The sequence below is a fragment of the Rhinolophus sinicus genome, chromosome 1 (assembly GCF_057876585.1).
Source record: "Rhinolophus sinicus isolate RSI-liver-muscle chromosome 1, RSI-T2T, whole genome shotgun sequence".
In the NCBI taxonomy this organism is placed as follows: Eukaryota; Metazoa; Chordata; class Mammalia; order Chiroptera; family Rhinolophidae; genus Rhinolophus; species Rhinolophus sinicus.
The window spans coordinates 93803567-93817130 of record NC_142501.1 but is presented as its reverse complement, the minus strand read 5'-3'; the positions used below and the strand labels follow the sequence as shown (position 1 = coordinate 93817130).

Genomic DNA, 13564 nt, shown 5'->3' with positions numbered 1-13564 from the left:
TACCAGGCTCCTCCATGATGGGTATGGGAGGGGATGGTGGGGGGAAGTGGGTTTGAGGATCTGTGGCTCTATTCTTTGTAGTGGGTTTAGCCGCAATGAATACAGAACCACTTAGACTGGAACCCAAGTTGTTTGTACCCTTTTGCTATCTGTGGAGTGAGGATTTTCCTGCTGGGCAGGCCACAAGAGCGGGGCCATTAGGTTCCCACGTCTCTGGCTTCCTTTGTCTAGTGATGGAAGTTTTTCCAACATTGCCACCATTTGCACTGCTGCTTTTCCCCGACCCTGGGCTCAGCATCAGTGTGTGCCACCCCATCCCCAGGCATGATTGCTGTCTCTTCCCTTTCGATTTGCCCTGTAGGGGTTGCATCCCAACCTTTCACTGTTGTCGTAACCACTGGGGCTATGACAAGCTCCTGACTGCATCTGCGGCTCCCATGTCTGTCTTTTTCCCATCCCATCTCCCTTGTTTGCCCCGATTTGCTCACCTTCAGATGTCTTAACGCTCAGATCCCTCAGACGTGTTGGTTAGTTGAGCATGGAATCATTTGTTGAATTACAGCTGTCCAAACTGTTGTAACTTCAAGGGGAGAGACCTAGAGGTCCTCTCACACCACATGCTGCTGACATCACTCTCTCAAGTAACTTTTGATGATGAAGACAGAAGTAAGAAAAAGCAACCTTATGGAAGACTCTGTATTCCAAAATGGCAGCAGTGTTTTTCTCCTGAAGTGGCACCAATCCTTTCAGATCACAGGGCCATTTCTTATTAGAGCATGGCCATAGTGACACTTTTTGACACCCTGGGCAAGTGGTCTCTCTGGCAGGTAGGTGACACCCATAGTTCATCAGAATTCAGGCTCCCAAGAGCAGAGATGTAGCCTATTTGTCCCCTCGTGTGCCTGAGCACCTAGCACAGTACCTGAGTGGAAGCAGATATGCAAATGAGCATTTGTGGAATGAATGGTTGAAAGAATGAACCCCAGCATCCAACCTACGTACAGATATAGGGGCTGTGGTGAAACTCAATCCCAGTTCTCTGTGCTCTTTCCTAAGTCCTTGTCAGACTTTCAGGTCTCAGTGATGCTTTCCCAAGCTTATGAAGAAGGAATGGGGAAACAGACCAGAAATGAATTGGGGAAAGAGAGCAAAAGGCCTCAGATGCCCCATCTCTAACGTGTCACCCTTGCCAGCTGCCCAGAGTCCTGTCTCATTTCCTAGTACTGGGACCTCGTTACCACTGCTGGAGGGACGCAGGGAGGAGCCTGCTTGTCGGACTAGCAAGGCCCCACCGCCTGAGCATCATCTGTGCCCCTCACACCTATCTAGGGCACAGACGGGTACAAATAAAGGCTTTTGGCAGCTCTTGCACATCAGCTGAGAGCAGGTTGTCCTGTTAGGAAAAATATTTCTTTTAGGATTATGTGTGGAATTCATGCAGGCAGTAACTTCCCAAACAGACACCTTCCTTAAGTCAGGCCCAGAGCCTTTTTCCTATTTAGGATGCAACCTAGATCCTGCTGGGAGCTGTTTCCTTTTGCTGTCTGTGAAGCTGGAACTGGCCTCCATAACCTGAGATCTGCCTGCCCTGACTTAGTGAAGAAATGGCATTAGAAATTATTCTAGATCTTGTATCCCTCTTGTAGCCGGAAAGTCGCTGTATATTTGTTCCTGCACTAGCATGGGAAGTGGAGGGGCCGGGGGGCTTGGCCAGCCAGCCTGACCCCACTGGTTAAACTTTGACTTTAACCCACATCTGTCACTTATGTTTCCCTCTGCTCTCCTGCAGGCTCTGCTCTGCTGGGCTCTCCCATTAGTTGATGAAAGAGGGAGGACCTGGGGGATAGGGGAGGTTCAGTGTTGTCACCATCCGGTTAATCTGGGACATGGCCCCTTGCTCAGGACAGAGAATCAAGGATGCTGATTTCTTTCATTTCCCATGGCATTTTGAGGCTAGTAATGTTAAACATATTTTGGCAGTTGGTGAGGTTCAGGTACTTGCTGAGTATCCTCTAAGTACAACCTTCCTTTTGAGAAAAGTGAACCTCCATGGGGATGTGGCCCAAGGGAACGTCCTGTGATGCTTTCCCTGTGGCTGCGAGCTCCGGGCAAGGCTAGCCCTGCATAGTCATAGACCCACGGCCCAAAGCATCCTTTCTCTGGAGACGTGATGTGTGAATGATCTCAATAGTTCTGAGTGCTTCCGAGTACTGTTTTGTTGATTATGGCCAATCCCAGAATTAAATCAACATTTCCCTGCCCAAACTCTAGACTCTGGGCTCAGGCTGCCAAGTTCTGTGGTTTGATGATTCATTAGTCCTCAGAGCTTGTAGAAATTCCAGAGAAATAACACTTGGAAGAGGATAGCTTCAGATTCTCTGCTCTAAGACACTTTCATGAGGTTCTGGGTCCTTCGTCTTGAAAATGATGGTATAGTGGGGAGGAGAGTATGGTGTAAACTCCCATGGAGAAAGCGGAATAGGACTCCATGGAAACACACCTTCCTTCTCTTCTCTCCAAGTCCCAAGTCAAGGGACAGATGGCAGTCTTCTGATTCAATGCTGCCCTCCTCAGAGTTGGGTCTTGGCTCCATGGCTTACTAGCTCTGTGGCCTGGCAGCTTACTTAATGCCTCTGCACTTCAGTTACGTCGTGTGCCAACTATTACCCACCTCACAGAATTTTTTTTTTTTTTCAGCTGTACACGCTAGCTCCATATTCCTCCGGTATACCTTCCTTGAATCCCTGGGTGGGCTGAAGTGTCCTTTTTATGTACTCCTCAAATCACATGTGTGTGTGAGTCACAGTTATTAACACATCGTACTGAAGTGACTCCTGTACAGGGCTGTCTTTCCCACGACTACCCTGCAGCTCCTTAAGAGTAGAGTGTTTTAATCTGCTTGGTTTACCAAGGTTCTGGTCAAATTCCTGGCAAACAGTGCATTACCCACTGAAAACAGACATCACTTCTGAGTGTTTTCCTACCTGAGTGTGTTTCTTTATTCTCCCATGAAATTGCTTGGATCTGAATTGATGAGGTTAGTTGTTTGTTCCCCACTGAAGTGATAGTTTTTATTCTAATGTTCTTCTCCCATCCAAAAGAAACACTTTTTGGTTTTATTCCATATTTTTGGAGCTCCCCAAAGCTTTATACTTGAGTAGTTCTTCACATTTCTTGGGTTGGTGCAAAAGTAATTGCAGTTTTTGCAGTTTTTTAACCTTTTAAACCACAATTACTTTCGTACCAACTTAATATGTCTTTCTCATCTGCTTTCTATTTAGCACAGTTGTCAAAAAATATGTGACGGGAAGGAAAGACTCAAGGGGTGTTAGAGTCAGGGCATCCTTAGCCTTCTTATCGTTATCACATTGGGTTTTGATGAGGAGAAAGAGCGACGGCCGGAAGCCCGGCATTTGGAAATGGCGGACCGGCAGTGCGTGCCTGTGCTTCCAAGGGCCTGGCGGGCAGGTTTGCTGGAGAATGTCCAGTCTTCACCAACCTGCTGTGCTCCGTCCTCTGTTTTGCTCTTACTGGAGTCCACATACTTCCTGCTCTTCCAGATGCTTTAGTCTAGCATCGAAGCCTACACTGTAGGGCCCTGAGCTCCGTATTGAAGAATTGACTAGGGATGTTTATAGTGACATTCCCACGGGTGCAGGGCCGAGGACAGTGGGCACAGGGCACAGCAAGCCCATGGATTCGTGCCCGGACCCCATGGTTATATGTCAACCTGAATTTCTAAATGAACGTGCCCTGGGTCTTGCTTTCCAGTGAAGCTTCTCTAGTGAATTTGAAAGATCCCAGTAATTCGGCAGATGCACAAAGACTTCATTCTGTGAGTACCTGGCTTTATAGAAAGTTCTTTCCAATGATGTTACAAAGAGGTTCAGAACGTTGTACAGCACAAGTGCCAGGCTTCCAGACCATGTTCTGCACAACTCGTCATGTCACAAAAATGACGAAGTCACTCTCTTACTCCTTTTCTTTGATCCTTCACTCTGCAGGTTCTCGGCTTTACCGCATACACCACTTGTTACCTGACACTGGGTGGCATGGCGTTGCCTGCCGAAACCCACTGTGATCTCTTAGAGCTTAGAACGTTACAGAAGTCAGGGACTTTCCCTGGCCAGGCTGGAAGGCCATTCGTGACCTGCTCCCACGTCCGTTTCTGCCTTGTCTCACCACTTCAAGTCACTCCCATTGACCATGTAGTCATGCACACCGCCAGTCCGTGTCGCCGCTCCTTAGCTGACACTGCTCCTCCTGCCCAGAACTCCTCCCATCTTTCTTCATCAAGTAACTGTTGTTTACAATCCAAATGATACAACACACGTACACAAGAATGTACCCAACCGGTGGTAAAAACGTTACTGGACATCAGATACATCGCTTAACCATATTTGCTGAATCCTGCCCATGCCCTAGGCCTAAGCAGAAGAGGAAGATAATGTGTGGCGGGCACAGCGTTGGCACACACACACACACACACACACATACTCACACACACTCACACACACACACACACACTCACACACATGTATGTGTGTGTCATTTCATTCCATGTTCACAGTAACCCTGGGAGTGGGCGTCATCCTCATTTATAGACCAGCGAACGCACTCACCACTTCCATGATTTTCCTGAGATCCCATAGCCTGGCGCTGGTGGGCGCAGGTGTCTAGCCTGCACTTTTCTGACCCTGCACCTGTGTACTACATCATACACATTTGAGAATAAATAAAGAAAAAAGGGGGGTGGGGGGATAATAAGGTACATCAGAAAAATAGAGGAAGACAGAGATACTGTCCTGGGTTGAAGGACACTAGGAAATATCATAGTCAGATACAACATCTAAGATTTTCAGAAGCCCTGAGCTCACAGTAGTACTCGAAAAAATAAAGAGAAATGGGGAAAGTTCTTTACAAAAAAGTGATAGTGGAGAAGGAATGATAGGGTGTTTAAAATGACTGTTTGGCGACTCCCAGTGTAATAATTGACTCAGGCAGAGATCACAAATGGATACTAAACCCACTGGATGAAAGGATGGTGGGAGCAGGGTAGTTCCATGTTTGTATGTATCACCCCACAGACTACTTATCAGTTATGAAGGGGCACGTGTCTCTTTACAACAGAGATGGCTGGGCACCACTTTAACCCAGCAGTTGAACCTGTGTCACCAGGAAAGAGGTAGCCTGACTGCTCCTGACCAGGCACAGTGTGGGGGCACAGCATCCCCACGAGTGTTCTTGTTAAACAGGTGTTTACTGGAATCTAATCAGGAAGAGTGACCAACCCACATGGCAGGAGGTCAGCAAAACAGCTGGCCTAGGCACCAAAGTGGACCAGCTGGATGTAGTACAGGGACCTTGATTAGATCCTGGACCGAGGTGGGGGAACAGCTGGAAGGACTCGTCTTTTTTGACGAAAGCTGCTTTAAGGAGCTTGATTCCAATGAGAAGAGCTTCCTCAGGATCCTGGCCAAGGCCCTCTTGCCCCACCTGGGCACCACCACCGTTGGCTGTGCTGAGGGCTTGGGGATAATGAAGGGCAGGAGCAGCCCCCATGGGCTGATATGCAGTCTCGTTGCTTCTCCTATTTAGTGAAGGTCTGCCTCTCACACCAGCGTCGTCTCCTGGCCTCTCAAATCTGTTACCTTGTTGACTTTCAGTCTCCCCTGGCCTTCATGGGAGGGCTGTTCCCCCTTTCACTGAAACGAATGGTGGCTGCCATGGGGGCTTAGACAGCCTCTGCAGGTGCCTCCTCCCTCCCTCAGCTTCTTCATTGTACCTGCGTGTATTCAGTTCCTGTCGTTTGTCATAGAGTGTTGCTTCTGTGCTTGTCATGCAGGTTCCAGTGTGAACGGCCTGGAGGAGCCCAGCATTGCCAAGAGACTGCGGGGCACGCCTGAGAGGATTGAGCTGGAGAACTACCGCCTGTCCGTGAGGCAGGCCGAGGGGCTGCAGGAGGTGCCTGAGGAGACGCAGGCCGAGCACAACCTGAGCAGCGTGCTGGACAAGGGCACCGAGGAGGACGCCGCCAGCAGGTTGGCCACACTGGCCGGGCTCAGCCCCTCCTGTGTGTGCCCGTGGCTTTCCCCGCAGCCTCTTCCCTAGATAAACATGCTGGCCCACTCGGGAAGGCAGCATAGCGCCTGCCAGCAGCATGGGATCTGAGCCCGACTACCTGGGCTGGAATATTGGCCTTGCCACCTACTGGCTGTGTGACACTGGGCAAGTTATGCCACCTCTCTATGCCTCTGTTTCCTCATCTGTGAAATGAGGGTGGTGTTAGTACCTTCCTCGCAGGATTGGTGTGAGGGTTAAATATGTATAGTGTTTAAAATGGTACAGGCACACCTTGGTTTACTGCGCTTCACAGATGCTGTGATTTTTATAAGTTGAAGGCAACACCCTCCACCAGCAACAAAAGGAGGCCTGGCTTTATTGCGATTCTGGCTTTATAGCAGTGGTCAGCACCCAGCTGCGCTGTGTCCAAGGCCTGCCTGAGCTCAGCACCGTCCACGCCTGCAGGTGGTGGCTGCCTTTGTTACCACTTCGCACGCTGCCGGGCCGTTTACAGAGGACTTCCCTCTCCTTCGCCCCACGTGCCGTCTCGGGAATCCTGTGAAGTAGACACGAACAGATACCTTGTCACCTCACAGGCAAAGATACTGATGCTGACTGAGGTTAGGGTCAAGGGTGGGCTAAGGTCAGACTCGGGTTTTCCAGGTGCACGTCCAGGATTCTCCTGGTTTCCTGTTGCCTGGTGATCCCCCCACCCCTGTTCCATTGAGGCTCTCATCCCTTCATCTGGTTAGCCAGTAGGGGTCACAATCCATTTGACTTAATTCAGAGCTTCTGTATTTATTGAACACCTACTATGGCCTTCACACTTTGCTATTCATTGAAAAGGTCACAGAAAAAAAATAGCAGTCATCGATGCTGCCCTCGGGTTGTTGTTTACAAGCTCAGTGGAGGGGAGAGACCCCCACCCAGGGACAGCAGTGGACCTGAAGCCGTGTGCCGAGAGGGAGGTGACCCGGAATCAGAATAGAGGCTCCTGTTACGACTTAACCACCCTTTCACTGTACTGTCTTGGGGAAGCTACCTCACCTCTCTGGGCTTCTTTCTTACCCTATGTGTTAAGAGAGGAGCAGAATACCTGTGTCCCAGGGGCCACACACATCAGCGAGGGGCTTTCTGCTTGGCCAGGCCCCGTGTTTTAATTACGTTGAACTAAGTGAGGCCTTTGGGGGACATGCATGCTCAAAAGACCCCCTGAGTCTGCTGCCTTCACCCCAGGACTCATTCTTATTACCTGCCCAGACCTGCCATTGTCAGTACAAAAGGATCCAAAGTGCTCGACGGGAGATTATCAAGGAGATGGAGAAACAATATACGTAGAAGAGAGCATCTTTTTTAAGACATAAAAAAGAAAGCGTACAAGATAGAAAGATGGATTGAGATCAGTATTAGCCAGACTGCCCTGCAAAGCTTCCACGGTGGGAGCACGTGCTGTAGCACCAGACAGGTAGGGGCCTTGGATTGGCATGAGAGCATTTGGGTCACACTCTGGACACTGCTTTGTAGCCATGAGGAAGGGAATGTGTGAGGTTAAAGAAAACAGCTTTTTTTTTAAGTTCCAAGAATGCTTTTCAGAGGGTGTTTGCTGGGCAGTCACTTCGGCCCAGCGCTGGTGTCAGGCACGCTCTGCTGGACTGCTCCCAGGCTGGCCTCCTGGACAGCTTGTCCATGCATTGCGGGGACAGCCTCCCCTTGACGTTGTTGTCACGTGATTCTGCATGTGTACCGAAGAGACACAGCACTCCCTACTGTGTCCTCTCTGTGGTGGGTGGTGCGGGAGGTCTGTTGTCAAAGCAGAGCTAGAGACTTGGCCGCAGGTCCAGTGGGTCAGCCCACTGGCCTGCAGGAACAACTCCACTGTGATTTGTAAACGGGAAGATAATGGGGCAGCAATTGACATAAGATAGACAGGGCATTCCTAGAAGGCTAACTCATAGCATTTTAGAGCAAGGTATGACAGGAAGGGCAGAACAGAAGAGTATGAAATAAATTAGCATTCAACAGTTGCAATAAATGCCTCCATCTTACTTAAATGCAAGCTGAAAAGCGTAAAAGAAGAAACAACTAGCATTAGCTGCTATGCAGAATGAAAAACAGTCTCTTGAAGGTGAAGCAATCAAAGTAAGGAGCTAGGGGTTTTGTCTTACTTCCCGCAAGAAAGGTGAGATGCAGGAAGTGTGTCCCATGTTTTTTCCACCTTCCCTACAGCACCAAGGAGAGTTAGGCATTTTCAGCCCTTAGTCCTTCCTTGAGGAGGTGTTAAACTTGATGATGAGAAATGACAGAGTTTTAAGGAATTAACCAGTTCAACCCAGAATCTCACTTCTGGTGAGTTTAAAGAGCTCTTAAGTTAGGTGTCTGCTGCAGGGGGGCAGTGCAGTGTGATGTGTCAGAACGTGACTTTGGAGTGAAACAAACCTGGCTTGAAGCCTAGCTCTATGCCTGCTAGTTATCGGCAAGTTCCTTAACCTCTGTGCCTCGGTTTCCTTGCCCGCAAAGGACACTAGCTCAGGCTGGTAATGAGGACTCAGTGAAACAGCAGCCAGCAGTATCCGGTGCCCAGTGAGCACTTTGTCACTGCTCTGCCCAGCTCTGGGCACAGGAGGGGCAGGGCAGGGTCTTGTACCACTTTCCTTACACGGGTGGTTCAAGTGCCAGCAACTGGGTCTGGCCCCAAATCACCTTTCCATGGGGAAGTGCTAATTACGCTTTACTTGCACCGGAATCGCCCTGAGGGCTCATTAAAGCCCAGGTTGCTGGGCAGTTTCTGACTCTGTCAGTGTGGGCTAGAGCCCAAGATTTGCATTTCTAGAACGTTCCCAGTGATGCTGTGGCCTGGAGACCACACTTTGAGAGCCACTGCTTCCCTGATGAAAACACCACCTGGGACACGAGGTAAAAAGATGATCCCCGGGCCCTCCCCTGGAGTAGCTGAGGCAGCGGCTTTGGGGTGGAGGCCAGGAATACCTGTTGTTAACAGACATGATGTGATTCTTACCATCGGCTTCATGGGTAGTTCACACAGGTGGACACTCTGGCACAGGCATCATCAGCTCATGACCCCTCCCTCCTTGGAATAGGGAACCGGGAGCATCTTCCCAAAGAGAACCTGGAAACAGTACTTTTATTTTCTCTGGGAGAGACCAGGTGCCCGAAGACAATAGAAAACTGGCTTTGTGGTTTTAGTTGTGTTTTTCCCTGACTGCCCATCTGAAAGACTTGGCCCCAGGTGAGGGCCATGGCTTGTGCAGTGCCCATCTGCTGAAGTCCTGTAGTGTTTACACATCCTGGCTCTGGACAATTAGTCATTGAGAGCTGGAGCAAACAAGTGTGCTTTCCAGAGCGCATGCCCCAGAAGTTGGGGACAGGCCGGCACAGAGGGGCCGTGCCCCCCATCAGGTAACACCGCGATGAAAAGCCCCTCCTTCGAGGCTGACTGTAAACAAGTGTGAATTCCTGACTGTCCTTGGCTTCTGGGAGGTGAGCTTGGAATGCCCTGCCTGCTGGGAAAGTATTTCACTGGGGCCTTATGTCATGGTGGACAGTCTAATAATGTGATTTAGGGTGAGGGCTGGCCATATCAGAGACACCCATGATTTAGGGTGGCGGCTTTGGGTCATGCAGTGTCAGGTGACCTGGAGACCAACCACAACCACATGGGCAATCAATTGGTCAATCATTCGCTGCAGGAGGAAGACCACGAATGGGCGCCTGGCTGCGTGCGTCCAGCCTCAAAGTGGAGACCGGGAATTTGGGCAGGCCCTGTATGACAGAATATTGCACAGACTCTCTGACTATGAGTGGGTTAATTTAAAAGTGAAAGCTGTGATTCCCCATTTTCCCTTGCAAACCTCCAAGAACTTCACGTGGATTCTGTGCAACAGCCTGCCTCGCTCATACAAGGCCTGCCCAAATTCCCGGTCTCCACTTTGAGGCTGGACGCACGCAGCCAGGCGCCCATTCGTGGTCTTCCTCCTGGGCTGTCACTCTGACAGCTGCTAGGAACCGAAGGGCGCTTGGATTCTAAACCACTGCATGGGGTGCAGCAGGGTATGGTGTGGACGCTGGGCAGTCCTGACTTCTCACACGGGTGGCCCAGCCTCCAGCTTCAGTTTTCCCGTTTGTGAAGCAGGGAAGTCATCGTGGCTGTGCCTTAGTCATAGTGCAGCTAGTAAGCTAATCCGCGAGCCGTGCCTGTGCCATGGGGTTACCCAGCACTGTGCTCATCGTCCTGGGACCTGCCGCTCCTGGCCCAGCAGGATCTCTGCTTAGCCCACTGAAGTCGGGAGCAAGCCTGTCCCACTAGAACCAGGCCGTGTGCCCCTGGTTCTGCTTCCTCCCACCAGGTCCTGTTATGGCCTCAATAAGAGGGCAACACCTGAGAGGAGACTCAGGGAAGGTGCTTCAAGATGAGTGAGTGGGTGTAAATTGTAGCACAGATAACTTATGCTAGACGTTATTCTGACTGAAAGGGGCAGCTCCTTCTGACGGATGCTCTGCCGAGAGGCTTCAGACGTTCCATGTCTGACGCTGTGAACGTGGACATGGTACCTCTGCCATGTTGCTGCATTGGCTTTCCCTGGGGTGCTCCCTGTACATCCATGCCCGTCTTGGCTGTGCTGGGCTCGTGACAAGCACCACAGTGAGAAGAGCAGACCTGGCCCTGCTCTCAGAGACAGTGCGGTCCCGGGAGGCCAGCCTAGACCAAGCAGTCACCTGGCACAGCGTATTGTTACAGATGCCCAGATAGCCACCTGCTTGGCGGAGAGCTGACCCGAATGCCTGGCCCTCATCTCTCCTCCGAGGCTGTGTCCTGAGCGGTCACTCATCCTCCCTGAAAGGCAGAGGGATCTGGTCGTCTGTATTGCATTTTGCTCTGGTCTAGTGATTCTCTGCACTTAAACTTTCCAGGCTGTAGTCTGAGGGTGGGGTAGCGGTGTCCCCTGCACATTCCAACCTCTTCAAAGGCCAGACCCAGAAATTCAGGTGCCGGGAGCAGGCGAGGATGGCAAACGAGCTTTGGTACTGAGCTTACACTGCGGGTCTTACGTGACATGAGGAGCCGGGCCAGACCCAGAGCGTTGCTCCAAGGTACCGTGGAGTGCTGGCCTGAAAAGGGACAGTTGGCAGCCCCTGCCGATCTCTCTCTGTCCTCCACAGAGGGAGGGAGCCCTGTTTGCCCGTCTCAGATCTCCACGTGCATGCAGCACAGCCTCTCAGAAATGGCCTGACAGCTTGCTGCTTAGGAGGAGAGGCAAGGGTTGACCTTTCCACCCTATTTTTGTACTCTGTGCGTCACTTGCTATTCTCCCATGGTCCTTGAGCTGTCACAAAACTAGCCAGTGTGGCTGTCAGATCTGTACACAGGGCCTCGTTACCCTTAGTATGTGAAGGGTGGCCATCTCATGAGGTAGCACAGAACAGGGCAGGGCTGCACTGAGGCCCCAGGAAGCTGCCATGCACCCCAGCTGCCTGAGGATCACTGGGCAGCCTGAGCTCAGCCGTGCAAGAGGACAAGCCGGCCCTCTCTCTGCCCACCTAAGACATAAGATGAGCATAGGAGCATTCTTATCCTTACCTCATGTTTGAAAGGTGTTAAATAACATAAATTACCCATTGTTGTTAATTAATAAGAAAGTAAACAAATGGAAACATACAGGTAAGGCAAAGTAATCCCTAAGTAAACACTGAAAAATAGTCAAAATCTAGATGCCCAACTTCCTGTGGCCCGGATTCTTGTTTGCCTGCTTTAAATTGCTTCCTCCCAACTCTCCATCCCAGCAGTCATGTTGTGCCGTATTCTGTCATGACATGTTTGCGTCTTATGTCCCCTAGGGAATGAGGATCTTTTCTGTTACTTTGAGTTGCCTGCAATGTCTAGGAAGGTGCATGGTAAATAGAAGACACTCAGTAAATCTTAGTTGGGTGAATGAATGAGTAGAATTCACCAGACGAGCTGGGTACAGTAAGGAGCTGGCTCCGTTTATTTCTGTGTCCCTGGCTGAGCTTCGGTAGGCACTCACAATGTTCGTCGAAGGAACAAATGTGTAGATGAGTAAACAAGTGAATGGCTCGAGTTCCAGGGTGTAACACAAGCACCTTGAAAATCAGTAAAATCTCTACTCTTCACAACTGCCTGCAAGGCAGGTATTAACATTGCCCTGTCACCCATGAAGACACTGAGGCTGGGAGAGCATAAATAATCAGCATGGCCCTGTGAGGACCCAGCCACCTGAAAAGCCGAAGGAATGCAGCCCACCAGGCTGCCCTCACTTCTGACCCAGCTGCCGTGGGAGAGTTCCCAAAGCCACCGTCAGCCTTGATAATTTGGAAGACAGAACCCAACAGAAAGGGGAATGCCCGTGTTTATGCTTTAATTATGGGAGAGGGTAACGACTGAAATCAGCCAAAGGAAGCGCCTCGGGCAGAGCCCGAGGATGGGCAGCTGCAGAGCTGCCAGGTCCTCTCCTCATGGAGTTAGGACAGGGGCACCTTCTTGGTTTGGGTGTGTGACGGTACCCCCGCAGAATGGTCACCAAGCCTTGCTGTTGAGAGTTTTTCTTTGGGCTTGATACCTCGGCAGCGAATGATTGACTAATCGACCGCCCATGTGGTTGTGGTTGGTCTCCAGGTCACCTGACACTGCATGACCCAAAGCCGCCACCCTAAATCATGGGTGTCTCTGATATGGCCAGCCCTCACCCTAAATCACATTATTAGACTGTCCACCATGATGTAAGGCCCCAGTGAAATACTTTCCCAGCAGGCAGGGCGTTCCAAGCTCACCTCCCAGGAGCCGAGGACAGTAGCCAGGCCTCTCAGAGCAGGCTAAGTTCTTTACTACACGTGCAGTGGGTGGCACGTCCTCACCACAGTGCTCACTGGCTCGCTGTCACACATGGCCCCACTCTGAGGAGGGGGGAGCACGCCCCCTCACAGGAAGTCAGCCAGCCTCTCGCCAGGCCTGATGCTGCTGGGGTGTGGGGCTCGTCGTCCAGAGGCTGGGCCTCGCTTCACTGTGAAGCCTAGTCAGCTCCTTTCCTCATTGGAGGCAAAGCCTGTCCTGAAGGAGACTGGCAGTTATCCGCTCATGGAGTGGCTCCCAGAAGCTGCTCTGCTCACTGTGACGCTGGCTGTCCGTCCTCCACCTGGACCCCACGGTGGTATTGAGTGGTGAGGTTTTTCATCCATGTGCTGCCTGTTGTACCGCTTCTTGGCAGAGCAGGGAGGGCAGGGTGGCCTAGAGCGCAGGCATCCCGTTCAGGGCTCGTGCAAGTCATGGCAGGTGTCTTCTCACACGTCATGCTGCCGCCATTTGAAAGTGAGCCAGACTGTGTGCTGTGAAGGGAGCTGTGGTGGCAATGCAGCCGCTTGTAAAAAGCAGTGCCCAGGGTGGGGGTGTTGCCACCGTGTCCCCACAGTTCCCACACTGTCCTGTGCAGTGAGCGGGGCCTCTGCTGCCACGCTACCTGTGTGCTCCCCG

The 13564-nt window shown here is 51.2% G+C and overlaps 1 protein-coding gene across 25 annotated transcripts in view; it reads left to right on the top strand.

The window, feature by feature from the left end:
- MICAL3 (microtubule associated monooxygenase, calponin and LIM domain containing 3) overlaps positions 1-13564 on the top strand; it is a 224696-nt gene that overhangs the window by 172713 nt on the left and 38419 nt on the right. For all 25 annotated transcript variants that reach the window (XM_074325093.2, XM_074325111.2, XM_074325109.2 and 22 more), the window contains one exon: positions 5846-6041. In XM_074325093.2, coding sequence (XP_074181194.2) covers positions 5846-6041 — 196 coding nt within the window. The remainder of the gene's footprint in view (positions 1-5845; positions 6042-13564) is intronic.